Raw genomic sequence first — 14,889 nt, 5'->3', positions numbered from 1 at the left:
TTATTTTTTTAATCCTTAAAGTTTTGGATTTTTTTAATTCCCCTCTCCTCCCCTTCTTAGATTAGATTAGATTAGATTTATTGGATTTATATGCCGCCCCTCTCCGCAAACTCGGGGCGGCTCACAACAATAGTAAAAACAGTACATAGTAACAAATCCAATGCCCACCAATCCAATTACAATTTTAAGTTAAGAAATTCATAAAACAATCCCAATATATATAAAAAACAGGCACACAGTCAATCAATCAAACGGCAAAACAACATGGGCAAGGGGGAGATGTTTTAGTTCCCCCATGCCTGACGGCAGAGGTGGGATTTAAGGAGTTTACGAAAGGCAGGGAGGGTGGGGGCAATCCTAATCTCAGGGGGGAGCTGGTTCCAGAGGGTCAGAGCCACCACAGAGAAGGCTCTTCCCCTGGGTCCCGCCAGGTGACATTGTTTGGTTGATGGGACCCGAAGAAGGCCAACTCTGTGGGACCTAACCGGTCGCTGGGATTCGTGCGGCAGAAGGCGGTCCCGAAGATATTCTTCCTTCGGCAGTGACTGTCCTCCTCCTCTTCTTCCTCCTCCTCCTCCTCCCACCCAAATTCCAAGCTTTTATTTCTTTCCTAATGGGTTTGCGTGCATTATTTGCTTTTACATTGATTCCTATGGGAAAAATTGCTTCTACTTACAAACTTTTCTACCTAAGAACCTGGTCACAGAACAAATTAAGTTCTTAAGTAGAGGCGCCACTATATTGACTTTTCAAACCGGGGTCTCTGGTCATTTGAAATTATTGTAAGCGCAAAAGTTATATGGGCACAAGTGAATGACTGATTGTTTTATTTCTAGAATCTCACAGCTGTTGTCGTTTGCCATGACACTCTGCACCCAAGAATCATCTTCGTTGGGCCTTCCCGATTTCCCGTTAGACAGTCTCTCCTCTGCTGTGCAGATCCTGGTAGGTCTATGGCTCATAAACGTAGTCCACACCTTAACAAGGGAAGGGAAGAAAACGATAAGAAAGATAGAAGGAAAACAGAGAGAAGAAAAGAAGAAAATATAGGAGAGAGATGGAATAAGATGGAAGGACGGGGAAAGGTCAACAGTTATCCCAACCAGGTGTAATGTAGCCTTGTACAATACTAGCAAAAAAAGGAAGATGAAAGGAAGGAGAAGAGATGCAGGGGGCTGGACTAGAAGACCTCCAAGGTCCCTTCCAACTCTATTCTTTTTTATCTTTCCTAATCTCAAGAGATGTTTCTCCTCCAAACTGCCAGAGATTTGGAATCTCAACCAACAAACTTTACAATAGAACCTCGGAAGTTTGCAAATATTTAACCAGAGGACGTTGATTAGTTCTTCTCTTAGATACACCAGTCTTGATTTTATTATTATTTTTCCCTTATTTAGAATTCCTTTCCTATGATGTCAGTGCAACATATCATCAACTGGCTGTATCCCTATAATATTTTGCTAGGAAAGGAAGGCCAGACAGCTGTCGAAGATGCCTTAAAAGTAAGCGTTTAATGACTGTTTATACCGAGCGATTAGAAAAAGGTGCACATAACAACTGCGGCAAGAATTATATTTCCGCAATATTGGAAAAAATGAAAACATACTGTCTGAAGAAGATGTAATAGAGAAAATAATAATGTGCGCGTAAATGGATAAACTAACACTGGAATTAAAAAATAAGGAATATTTGGAATATTATAACTGTTGGGGCAAGTTCTATTGTTGGTTGGAAAAAAGGTATAGTTAGTAATATATATATGTCACATGTTTTTTTGCTGAATTTGAAAATTAAGGAAGACTAGGATAGATCTATTTCGGCCCCATTTTGGCCTCATCAGCTAGCCATACCCACTGGGACTTGAACCTGCAACCTTTGCCTTGTAAGACAGAGAATTATCCTCTAGGCTACAGTATCCAATCCCTTCAGCTCTGCACCAGGGAAGGGTTACATATTTTTGTGTCGAATCACCCTGGTGTATTGAAGGAACATCACAGCTCCTTTTTTGCCTCTCGGCCCAACCCAGGGCCATTTCCAAGGCAGTTAATTTTATTGATAGCCGACAATTCTATCTATATGTGTCACATGTTTTTTTCTGAATTTGAAAATTAAGGGATATATATATATATAGGTTGTGAGCACAATAAGAAATGGAAAGCAGATTTGCTACACAAACGTCCAATGTTTTTAAATCTCTTTTGTGTTTTGTATATTTGAGTATAAATAAAATTTTCAAAATAGAAAAAGAAAAAGGTGCTGGGAAAAAACTTAGTTTGGAGAATATCCCTTCCATTCCTTGAATCTCTCCTTGTGTTATAATGTATTAGAATATAGCAGGATTATTAGAACTCCATATTTTTCTGGAACAGAAACATGTGCTAGTAGGTTTCCTGCTCAAGCAGGGGGTTGGACTAGAAGACCTCCAAGGTCCCTTCCAACTCTATTAAATTAAATTAAATAAAGAGAGAGAAAGGAAGGAAGGAAGATAAAAAGGAAGGAAGGAAGGAAGGAAATGACATGACTTCGGTACTGCAGCCAAGAATTTCCATGGCCGTTTACAACCTTCGCGTTGCCATCAACGTCCTTTGACATCAAAAGACAAGCTTTATGCCCAATTTTAAGTTTACCAAGTTTATTCTTCGTATATCTGACGGGACATATTTCCAAGATGAGGACTTAACACTGTGTGCTTTTCTTTTCTTTTTTCTTCGAAGGAGAGATTTCAAAGCACAGTTCAGGTTCGGAAGTGGAAAAACACCCTTATTTAACTTTTTACTTGTAGCCGTTGTTTTATACCTCAGAGATACAAAACAGGAAAAATAAAACCACGTTTCTCTTTTTGTAGCGATTTGAGCTCCAAGATTCCAGGAAATTTTCTGTCCCTACACACGTTATAAGTGTGACGAAGAAAGAGGAGGAGGAGAATGCCAAAAGTTTGCAGGCTGATGTGAGCATCTCGATAGGCGGAGAAGCTGTGACATTCCAGGTAATTATTTTCCTTCCTTCCTTCCTTCCTTCCTTCCTTCCTTCCTTCCTTCCTTCCTTCCTTCCTTCCTTACTTACTTACTTACTTACTTATGACTTTCTTTCAGTGGTGATCCACCATTCTTTGTTCCTTCCTTCCTTCCTTCCTCACTTACTCCATTCCTTTCTTCATCTCCCTCCCTCCCGTCCTTCCATCTCCTTCCATCTTTCCTCCATCCCTCCCTCTATTCCTTCCTTCATCTCCCTCCCTCCGATCCATCTGTATCTCCTTCCTTCCTTCCTTTCTCCCTCCTTTCATTTCTTCAATAAAGAATAGCCATTCTTTGTCAAAAGCCGGCTATCCCAACTGGTTAGATTCATTGGAAGAAGAACAACTTCATGAACAAAGAGTTGAGGGTCAACTCCGTGAACTTTACACCTTAGATATCCATTCCATGCCATAACACGTACTGAGTGGACCCCCCCCCCCTCCTTCTCCTGCCTTCCCCTTTGCAGGTTCCGGCTGGGACTCAGGCTCCCGTCGAGAGTGCTGGGGCCGAAGGCTACGTCCGAACCTTCCACCACGAGCAGCTCTTAGCCCAGATGATGCAGTCTCACATGGTCAAAGACATCTGCTTGATTGGACAGAAAGTAAGCACCATCTCACACGGTCAAAAGCCTTTTTTGTGGCTTTTGCAGTTGAAGTTCTGCTTCTTGGCCTGGGCTCTCCCTTCTCTTCTCTTCTCTCGCAGGGTTGTGGCAAAACAGTGGTGGCCAAAGCCTTTGCAGCCCTCTTGGGATACAACATAGAACCCATCATGCTCTACCAGGTAAGTTCTGTCCTTGGGCAATTGGATGGCCCTTCTCAAGCCTTAGCTCTTTCTTCTTCCTCTCTTTCTCCCTCCCTCTTTCTCTTTCTTTCTCTTTCTCTGTTTCTCTATTTCTCTCTCCCCCCTATCCCTCCCTCCCTCTTTCTCTTTTTTCTCTATTTGTTCTTTTCCTCCTTCTCTCCTCCCCACTCTCCTTCTCTCTCCCACCCTATGTCTCTTTCTGTTTCTCTCCCTCTTTCCTTCCCTCTTTCTGTTTCTCTCTTTCTTTCTTTCTTTCTTTCTCTTTTTCTTTCTTTTTCTTTCTCTGTCCCCCCTCCCTCCCTTTCTCTCCCTTCCTCCTTTTTTCTTTTCTTCTTTTGTTCTTTTTCTCCCTCCCACCTACTCTCTCTCTATCTCTCTTTCTATTTGTTTGTCTGTCTTTTTCTCTTATTCTCTCTCTGTCTCTTCCCTCCCTCTGTTTCTCTTTCTTTCCTTTTTTCTGTTTCCCTCCCTCCCTGTTCTCTTTCATTCTCTTTTTCTTTCTTTCTCTCTCCCCCTCCCTCCCTTTCTCTCTCCTTTTCTCTCCCTTCCTCTTTTTCTCTCTGTCTTTTTCTTTCTTTCTCTTAGTTTCTTTCTTTCTCCCCCCACTCTCTCTCTCTGTCTTTTTCTTTCTCTCTCTCTCCCCATCCCTTCCTGTTCTCTTTCTTTCTCTTTCTCTCTCCTCCTTTCTCTCCTTTTCTCTCTATCCCGTCCTCTTTCTTCCCTCCCTCCTTCCTTCCTTCCTTCCTTTTAGTTTCTTTCTCTCTCCCCCCCACTTTCTCTCTTTCTCTCTGTCTGTCTGTCTGTTTGTCTTTTTCTCTTTTTCCTCTCTCTCTCCCCCCCATCCGACCCTCTTTCTCCTGCACTTAATAAGGAAAATGTTTGGAAAGGGAATGATAAAATCTAGGTGTCCACCTCGGGTAGTTTGCATGAAGGGTAGGAGTTTCAGCTAGGTAGACCGTCCTTGACCTTTGACTTGGTGGTTGAGGCCAACCCTTTCTGCCGTTCTTGCTCTTCGCAGGATATGACAGCCCGAGACCTCCTGCAGCAAAGGTACACACTGCCCAACGGGGACACCTCCTGGCGACCTTCTCCCCTGGTCACCGCGGCCCTCCAGGGGAAGCTGCTCATCCTGGATGGCCTTCACCGAGTCAACCCGGGCACGCTAGCCGTCCTCCAAAGGTACCCCGACAACTGTGCAATGGAGCTTTGTGAGATGTTAGCGAAGGGAGGGAAGCGTCGGGTTCCTGCATGCCCTCGATGGCCACGTTCGCACTTACATCCAAAGAGGGGAAATGTAGAAATCACAGACAGGGAGAGATGGTTTCTTGAACAAGGCTTGTCCGGGCTAGGAGATCTCTCTGAGCAAGCAGCCTCGTGATTTGAAGCTGTCTATGTGAGCCACATGGTGTTTCAGAAGCTCTGCCTCTGGGCTTGCCAGTTTATTATTTATAACCAGTTCCTTGTGTATACAAAGATAAAGTATTAATTCTTCACTTACAGTGTGCATGGTTAATATGGAACACATAGAAACATAGAAGACTGATGGCAGAAAAAGACCTCATGGTCCATCTAGTCTGCCCTTATACTGTTTCCTGTATTTTATCTTAGGATGGATCTATGTTTATCCCAGGCAAGTTTAAATTCAGTTAGAATAGAATAGAATAGAATAGAATAGAATTTTTATTGGCCAAGTGTGATTGGACACACAAGGAATTTGTCTTGGTGCAGATGCTCTCAACGTACATAAAATAAAATATACATTTGTCAAGAATCATGTGGTACAACACTTAATGATTGTCATAGGGGTCAAATAAGCAATGAAGAAGCAATATTAATAAAAATCTTAGGATATAAGCAACAAGTTACAGTCATACAGTCAACATGGGAGGAAATGGGTGATAGGAATGATGAGAAAAACTAGTAGAATAGAAGTGCAGATTTAGTAGAAAGTCTGACAGTGTTGACGGAATTATTTGTTTAGTAGAGTGATGAATCTACTACTCTTTCAGTAAAATAATATTTTCTCATGTTGCTTCTCATCTTTCCCTCAACTAACTTCAGATTGTGCCCCTTTGTTCTTGTGTTCACTTTCCTATTAAAAACACTTCCCTCCTGAACCTTTAATGCATTTAAATGTTTCTATCATGTCCCCCCTTTCCCTTCTGTCCTCCAGACTATACACATTGACTTCATTAAGTCTTTCCTGATATGTTTTATGCTGAAGACCTTCCACCATTTTTGTAGCCCGTCTTTGGACCCGTTCAATTTGATCCATATCTTTTTGTAGGTGAGGTCTCCAGGACTGAACACGGTATTATTCCAAATGGGGTCTCACCAGCGCTCCATACAGTGGGATCCCAATCTTCCTCTTCCTGCTTGTTATACCTCTAGCTATGCAGCCAAGCATCCTACTTGCTTTCCCTACCGCCTGACTGCACTGTCCACCCATTTTGAGACTGTCAGAAATCACTACCCCTAAATCCTTTTCTTCTGAAGTATTTGCTAGCACAGAACTGCCAATACAATGCTCAGATTGAGGATTCCTTTTCCCCAAGTGCATTATTTTACATTTGGAAACATTAAACTGCAGTTTCCATTGCTTTGACCACTTAGCTAGTAAAGCTAAATCATTTGCCATATAAATCATTTGCCATATTCTTTCTCCTCTTTCTTTCTTTCCCTTCCTTCCTTCCTTCCTCTCTCTCTCTCTCTTTCTTTCTTCTCTCTCTCTTTCCAAACCCAACTCTGTTCTAGCCCTGATGATGTTACCTAGTTGGGTAATGAAACGTCTGCAAGAAGACCACCAACATCAGATAAAATTTAATGTTTAAAGGAGATCAAGATATTCATATTATCTTCAAGATTTTGTTTGTTCAGTTTATATTTGAAGTTCTAATTCCTTTATTCCTTCCACAAAATCCGTTGCAGATTGATTCACGATAGAGAAATCACCCTTTACGATGGTAGCCGATTGTTGAGGGAAGACAGATACCGGAAGCTACAGGAGGAACTTCAAATCTCGGATGAGGAGCTACAGAAAAGGTCAGTTGCAGCATACATTTGGGTGGAGCTCACGTGTGGTTGTAAATCGAGGACTTCCTGTAGCGTTAAACCAATAGAATAGAATAGAATATGCTGCAACGTCCTGCCTGTCGGCGACTACTTCAGCTTCAACCACAACAACACAAGAGCACACAACAGATTTAAACTTAATATTAACCGCTCCAAACTTGACTGTAAAAAATATGACTTCAGTAACCGAGTTGTCGAAGCGTGGAACTCCATAGTGTCATCCCCAAACCCCCAACACTTTACTCTTAGATTATCTACGGTTGACCTATCCAGATTCCTAAGAGGTCAGTAAGGGGCGAGTAAAAGTGCACTAGAGTGCCTTCCGTCCCCTGTCCTATTGCTCTCCTATATCTCCTCTACCTTTCTTCTATTCCTATATCTCTTCTTCTATTCTTTCATTGATATGTTTTATTCCTATATCTTCTCTTCTCTTCTTTCTTAGATATATTTTACTATGAGTATCTTCTCTATAACCTTCATCATGTATTTTACTATGTGTATATAGATATATACCCACTAAAACCCTCATTGTGTATTGGACAAAATAAATAAATAAATAGAATAGAATAGAATAGAATTTTATTGGCCAAGTGTGATTGGACACACAAGGAATTTGTCTTGGTGCAGATGCTCTCAGTGTACATAAAAGAAAATATAGATTTGTCTAGAATAGAATGGAATGGAATGGAATTGAATGGAATTCTTTATTGGCCAAGTGTGATTGGACACACAAGGAATTTGTCAGCGTACATAAAATAAAATATACATTTGTCAAGAATCATTTGGTACAACACTTAATGATTGTCAGTGGGATGACCTGAGAAGAATGGGTGGATGTTTACATTGAATTTTGTAATCTCAGAGATATATTTTTTAAAAAATAAATGACGGCATCCTGGCCGCCCTCCTGCATGTTGACAGCTGCCTCATCATTTGTCCCCATTTCTCCAAGTTCCTTTCAGATCTTTCTCTCTCTCTGTCTCTGTTTATCAGTAAAGGATGAGCTTTGGAGGCTTGCGACATTCGGCTAAAAATAAACCCTTTGAACTTAAAAGCTTTGATCTGCAAGAGCGTTCGCCCCCGCCCCCCCCCTCCTCAACAGGCAGTTGACCCTTCGGTATTTTTTGTTTGGGTTTTCCAAAAAAAGCAACCAAAAAACCCCAGTCCTCACTGCAGAACAATTTGTTCATGTTATTCCTGCAGGCCAAAGTTGGACTACATCTTTTGCCTCGGAATAAACAACGCTCTGGGCCGAAGTGGCAAAGAATTTTGCTGTCAGTAATTGGCATATATTAAAATGAAACTTCATTGCATACAGCTCTCAAAAGGTCACCACCTACAATATACACTATGGTACATAAATATGGAAGGATGGATGGATGGAAGGAAGGAAGGAAGGAAGGGAGATAGGTAGGTAGATAGGTAGATAGAAGATTAAATATACCTAAATATAATTGATATATGATAGTTAAGATAGGTAGGTAGGTAGGTAGATATAGATAAGAAATGAAATATACATAAATGATAACTGATAGATGGTACATAAGATAGATGATAGATAAATAGATGGATGGATGGATAGATAGATAGATAGATAGATAGATAGATAGATAGATAGATAGATAGAAGAAATGAAATATACATAAATGATAAGTGATAGATGGTAGATAAGATAGATGATAGGGAGGGAGGTAGATAGAGAGAGAGGCAGGCAGGCAGATGAGATGAAATATACATAAATATAACTGATATATTAAGATAGAGAGACAGATAGGAGATGAAATATACATAGATGATTTCATAGATCATTGATTAGAAAGAGAGAATAGGTTAGTAGGATAGATAGATAGATTAGACAGACAGATAGATAGATAGATAGACAGACAGACAGACAGACAGAAGGTTGATTGGTTGATAGATGATAGATACAATAAATTGATTACTAGGTGATTGATTGATTGATTGATTGATTGATTGATTGATTGATGATAGATTGATAGATGAGAAGAGAGATAATTATGCATATACCCACATACCTACATACAGTGGTACCTCGAGATACGAGTTTAATTCGTTCCGGACCTGGGCTCTTAAGTCGAGCAGCTCTTATCTCGAACGACTTTTCCCCATAGGAATTAATGTAAATAATTTTAATTGGTTCCAGCCCTCAAAAAACTCACAAAGTTAGTCTAAATTATGCAGAAAGACATGTTTTTAATGAAGAAATGTACATGTACATATAAATGAATAATGAAGTTTCTTTCACTTAACTTGTAAACTTTCTTAAACTTTTAAATTTACATATGTTCAACTTCTCTGCCACCCAATCCTATAGGACAGAGGTCCCCAACCCTTTTTGCACCAGGGACCGGCTTTAAGCGATCAAGAGAGGAATGGGTGAATGAATGGACGGAGGGTGGGAAGGAAGGAAGGAAAGAGGGAAGGGACAGGAACAGAGGAAGGAAGCAAGGAAACTTATGAAAGGGGAGAGTAAGAGAGGAATGAGTGAAGGGAGGGAGGGAGGGAAGAAGGTGGGAAGGAGAAAGAAAAGAAGAAATAGAGGAAGGGAAGGTAAAAGAGAAAGAAAAAGAGCAAGAAGGAAAGCAAGAAAGAAAGAAAGAAAGAAAGAAAGAAAGAAAGGGGGAAGGGACAGGAACAGAGGAAGGAAGCAAGGAAACTTATGAAAGGGGAGAGTAAGAGAGGAATGAGTGAAGGGAGGGAGGGAGGGAAGAAGGTGGGAAGGAGAAAGAAAAGAAGAAATAGAGGAAGGGAAGGTAAAAGAGAGAAAGAAAAAGAGCAAGAAAGAAAGCTGCAAGCACCCCCCCCGAGCCCCCCAGGCCGGCTGCAACCTTTTAAAACACGCGCGCCGCTTCGCAGCTGTCTCCTGAAGCCGAACGCGGAAGTTAGCGTTTGGCTTCAGGAGACAGCTCCTTGGCGCTTATATCTCGAATTTGGGCTTGTAAGTAGAACAAAAATATCTCTCCCCTCCCAGCTCTTATCTCGAGTTGCTCTTAAGTAGAGCAGCTCTTATGTCGGGGTTCCACTGTATATTATATGACACAGAGAAACAACGTAGTTCGGATGTATCGATGTACATGGCGAGAAAAACGAAAATCTCATAAATTTACCAGCCGGATGGCCTAAGGAACAAAGCTGTTACAGAATCTGATAGTCCTCCTGGAAATACTTCGAAACAGGAAGTCTTCTGTTAACTGTAGCTTCAGTTTAATCCAAGCTTACTGTTAACCAGGCAGCAGATTCGGCTTGAATAAATGGGTCATCTCTGCTTACTGCTCTGGCTTGCTCCCAATTAATTAGGCAGAGTTAATTGTTGGAAATCTGCAGCGAAGGGAAATCTCCCCTGCGGATTAGTCGATTTGGGTGAAAGGCAGTTTTAAGAGCGATTACAGGGATAGGTAAGGATTTGATTCAGATCTAATATTGTTAATACCCGGTTATGTTAAATCATTTCAAGCTACTGAATTGGGTAAACAAAAATGCTAGTTTAGGTTTTTATTTTTGGACCAAGTCATGAATAGTTGGAATGAATGGAACAGCTTGCCTCCAGGAGTTGTGAATGCTCCAACACTGGAAGTTTTTAAGAAGATGTTGGATAACCATCTGTCTGAAGTGGTGTAGGGTTTCCTGCCTAAGCAGGGGGTTGGACTAGAAGACCTCCAAGGTCCCTTCCAACTCTGCTACTCTAAATTCTTTTGGACAAAGTGATGATCTTAACTCCTTCCTACATTTTGTTCCCTTCCTTCCCATCTTTATTAATTTTTAATCAATATTAGCATTAGTATTTATTGTTTTAATGTTGCATATTGTTGCTTTTAATTAAATTTATTAAATTTAATTAAATTTATAGATCGCCCAACTCCTTGCAAACTCTGGGCGGCTTTATTGATTGTGAGTTGCCTCTTAGGCCAATTTTGCAGTATGCAAGTGTAATAAACTTACTACAGTAAGTAAGTGAATGAATGAATGAATGAATGAATGAATGAATGAATGAATGAATAAAATAAATCTAAACTAAACTTAAATAAATCAATCTAAATTAAATTAAACATAACTCAATAAATAAATTGGAGAGAAGCAGCCTAGAACTAAGGAGAAATTTCCTAACTGTGAGAATAGTCATTTAATGGAACAACTTGCCACTGGAAGTTTTCAAGAAGAGTTTGGACATGGTACAGTGGTACCTCTACCTAAGAACGTCTCTACTTACAAACTTTTCTAGATAAGAACCGGGTGTTCAAGATTTTTTTGCCTCTTCTCAAGAAGCATTTTCCACTTACAAACCCAAGCCTCTGAAACTGTTACCTGAAAAGGCGGGGAGAAGCCTCTGTGGGGCCTCTCTAGGATTCTCCTGGGAGGAAACAGGGCCGGAAAAGGTGGGGAGAAGCCTCCATGGGGCCTCTCTAGGAATCTCCTGGGAGGAAACAGGGCCGGAAAAGGTGGGGAGAAGCCTCCGTGGGGCCTCTCTAGGAATCTCCTGGGAGGAAACAGGGCCGGAAAAGGTGGGGAGAAGCCTCCGTGGGGCCTCTCCAGGAATCTCCTGGGAGGAAACAGGGCCTCCACCCTCCCTGTGGTTTCCCCAATCACACACATTATTTACTTTTACATTGATTCCTATGGGAGAAATTGCTTCTTCTTACCAATTTTTCTACTTAAGAACCTGATCACAGGATGAATTAAGTTCGTAAGTAGAGGTACCACTGTATATGGTTTCCTGTCTGAGCAAGGGGTTGGACTAGAAGACCTCCAAAGTCCCTTCCAGCTTTCTTCTAACAGAAATGCAGTAACAACATATGTAGAAGAACAGGCAAATTCTGGGGTGGAGTCAAGAAAGTCAGCCTTGAATTATTACATTGTCACAAATGTTCTAACCTTCTCTTGAATTTTGTTCCTTCTTATCTAGCACCAATTTAGTGCTGACAATTGTCTGGAATAGATTCTTGTGTATAAATCCGCTTAGTTAGAACTTAACTTATATCCTTTGCACTAATATCTTGCTTTTAAACAATGCTTTGCAAGGCAAAACAACTAACCTTTTTTTTTCTTGTGTTCTTTTAAATTCTTTTCTCCTAGGGCTATTTTCCCCATCCATCCCTCTTTCAGAATAATCGCGCTGGCAGAACCGCCGACTGTCGGAAGTACCACTCAGCAGTGGCTGGGCCCAGAGCTCTTAACGCTGTTCCTGTTCCATTATATGAAGCCCCTGAGCAAGAACGAAGAAATAAAAATTATTAAAAAGATGGTAAAGTGTTGTGTTCTGTTTTTATTTTTCGGGCCAGGGACAATTATTACAAGTCTCTCTCTCTCTCTCTCTCTCTCTCTCTCTCTCTCTCTCTCTCTCTCTCTCTCTCTCTCTCTCTCTCTCTCTCTCTCTCTCTTTTGGCTTGTTTCAAATTTCTCACTTAGTAATGTAAAGGCTTCAATTTAAGTCATGAGTTGAGGAGTTTAGGGGCCATAAATTTACATCCTTGATGGCCAACCCATCCTCGAATACAGCTCATCTGTTTGGAACCCATATCGCATCTCAGACATTAACACCCTTGAAAACGTCCAAAGATACTTCACCAGAAGACCCCTTCACTCCTCCACTCGAAACAGAATACCCTACGAGACTAAACTTTCAATCCTGGGCCTAGAAAGTTTAGAACTAAGACGCCTTAAACAAGATCTAAGTATTGCCCACAAGATCATATGCTGCAACGTCCTGCCTGTTGGCGACTACTTCAGCTTCAACCACAACAACACAAGAGCACACAACAGATTTAAACTTAATATTAACCGCTCCAAACTTGACTGTAAAAAATATGACTTCAGTAACCGAGTTGTCGAAGCGTGGAACTCATTACTGGACTCCATAGTGTCATCCCCAAACCCCCAACACTTTACCCTTAGATTACCTACGGTTGACCTATCCAGATTCCTAAGAGGTCAGTAAGGGGCGAGTACAAGTGCACTAGAGTGCCTTCTGTCCCCTGTCCTATTGCTCTCCTATATCTCCTATACCTTTCTTCTATTCCTATATCTCTTCTTCTATTCTTTCATTGATATGTTCTATTACAATACCTTCTTTTCTATTATTTCATTGATATGTTCTATTACAATACCTTCTTTTCTATTATTTCTTAGATATATTTTACTATGAGTATCTCCTCTATAACCTTCATCATGAATTTTACTATGTGTATATAGATATATACCCACTAAAACCCTCATTGTGTATTGGACAAAATAAATAAATAACTCTATGAATGGTGCACATGTGTATGATTGTGACTACCTTTTTAAACAATTTTTTATGGGGTTTTAGTTTCAGATAATGTTTTAGTTTTAGGTAATGTTCAACTTTTTTTTATCGCTTTATATCTATATTGTATTTTTATTATTGTTGTGAGCCGCCCTGAGTCCTTCGGGATTGGGCGGCATAGAAGTCAAATATATAGATAAATATATAATAAATAAGTAAGCAAGTAAGTTACGTTATTCGTTCCAGGCTCCGAATGTGGCCCGTGCCTCGGCTGAGAAGCTGCTGAAGTTAACGCACAAGCTCCGCGAGACCAACGATCCCACGGTGAGTTCTGATATTTCCATGTTTTGATCCTTCGCCTTGCGTGTCCGTCATTGAATCCTTAAAACTACACACAAGCAATAGTTTAACACACTGAGTTTATAACAGTGAACAAACTATCCACACATTAAAAGCCACACTCTGGGCCCATAACCAGTGTAGCACATTGCACACTCGGCTTATAACCAGTGTTGCTTTAAGGGCTAGTGCTGCAATTAGCTATAAAAAGAGGTCAGATGTGTTTCTCTCTGTTATTGCTATTATTGTTGCTAATGCTATCTATTTATCTATCTATCTATGTATCTATCTATCTATCTATCTCTGTCTGTCTGTCTGTCTGTCTATCTATCTATGTATCTGTCTGTCTGTCTGTCTATCTATCTATCTATCTAATCTATCTATGTGGGTGGGTAGGTAGGAATGGATGGATGATTAGATAGATAGATAGATAGATAGATAGATAGATAGATAGATAGAAAAAGAAAGAAAAGAGAGAGATAAAAGATAGGGATATATGGATGGATGGCAAAGATAGAATAAGTGATAAAAGGATAGAGAAATAAATGAGGGATATAGGTATAGATTGATGAGATAGATAGATAGATAGATAGATAGATAGATAGATAGATAGATAGTAGATAGACAGACAGACAGACAGATAGATAAGCAGATAGATAGATAGATAGATAGATAGATAGATAGATAGATAGATAGATAGATAGATAAGTAGATAGATAGACAGACAGACAGACACTGTGTTTCTCTGAAAATTAAATGCTGTCTTATATATTTTTAACCCTGAAATAAGCACTTGGTTTTATTGCCATGCACTCAAAAGCCCGATTGGGCCTTATTATCAGGGGATGTTTTATTCTGGGGAAAACAGGGGTAGATTTGCACATTTATTAGCCTTTACACAAACACTTTATTGCTCCTTTATTTTACGTGTCGTTTTAAGAGAACAAAACGTGTCTTGCAAAGATTCACCTCGCGTTGTCACGTCAATGCCGTGTTGTGTCTGAAAACTGTTTCCAGGCAGCCGTATCTTCCAAAATAAGCCTTCTCAGGACAGTTTTTCGTAAAATGGCAAATTGTCCAGAGGCTGACACGTCCAAATGAGTCACTTTTAGCCCCGGAGGAGACGCTCTTTAACAGATGAATAGTGACAACCCATCCACAGGAGGAAAGATAAAAATAGTTGGCTTGCTGCTGCCAGTTGAACTTCAGGCCTTAGATACTTAAAGGGGGGGGTGCAATTGTGAACTCCTTCAGGATGATGATGATGATGATAATGATAATAATAATAATAATAATAATAATAATAATAATAATAATATTTATTAGATTTGTATGCCGCCCCTCTCCGAGGACTAGGAGGGGCTCACAACAATATAACAAGATTCTATTCTATTCCAATTT

At 40.3% G+C, this 14,889-nt stretch overlaps 1 protein-coding gene across 4 annotated transcripts in view; it reads left to right on the top strand.

Annotated features, from left to right (window-relative positions):
• Window positions 1–14,889, top strand: part of VWA8 (von Willebrand factor A domain containing 8) — a 99,023-nt gene that overhangs the window by 15,210 nt on the left and 68,924 nt on the right. For all 4 annotated transcript variants that reach the window (XM_070751384.1, XM_070751383.1, XM_070751380.1 and 1 more), the window contains exons 8-16: window positions 837–945; window positions 1,398–1,502; window positions 2,846–2,986; window positions 3,481–3,615; window positions 3,717–3,794; window positions 4,834–4,994; window positions 6,744–6,857; window positions 11,979–12,147; window positions 13,396–13,473. In XM_070751384.1, the coding sequence (XP_070607485.1) occupies window positions 837–945; window positions 1,398–1,502; window positions 2,846–2,986; window positions 3,481–3,615; window positions 3,717–3,794; window positions 4,834–4,994; window positions 6,744–6,857; window positions 11,979–12,147; window positions 13,396–13,473 (1,090 nt within the window). The remainder of the gene's footprint in view (window positions 1–836; window positions 946–1,397; window positions 1,503–2,845; window positions 2,987–3,480; window positions 3,616–3,716; window positions 3,795–4,833; window positions 4,995–6,743; window positions 6,858–11,978; window positions 12,148–13,395; window positions 13,474–14,889) is intronic.

Source organism: Erythrolamprus reginae, chromosome 4, assembly GCF_031021105.1.
Source record: "Erythrolamprus reginae isolate rEryReg1 chromosome 4, rEryReg1.hap1, whole genome shotgun sequence".
In the NCBI taxonomy this organism is placed as follows: Eukaryota; Metazoa; Chordata; class Lepidosauria; order Squamata; family Dipsadidae; genus Erythrolamprus; species Erythrolamprus reginae.
Note: the sequence above shows the minus strand (reverse complement) of the source record. Positions and strands in the feature narration are given on the sequence as shown.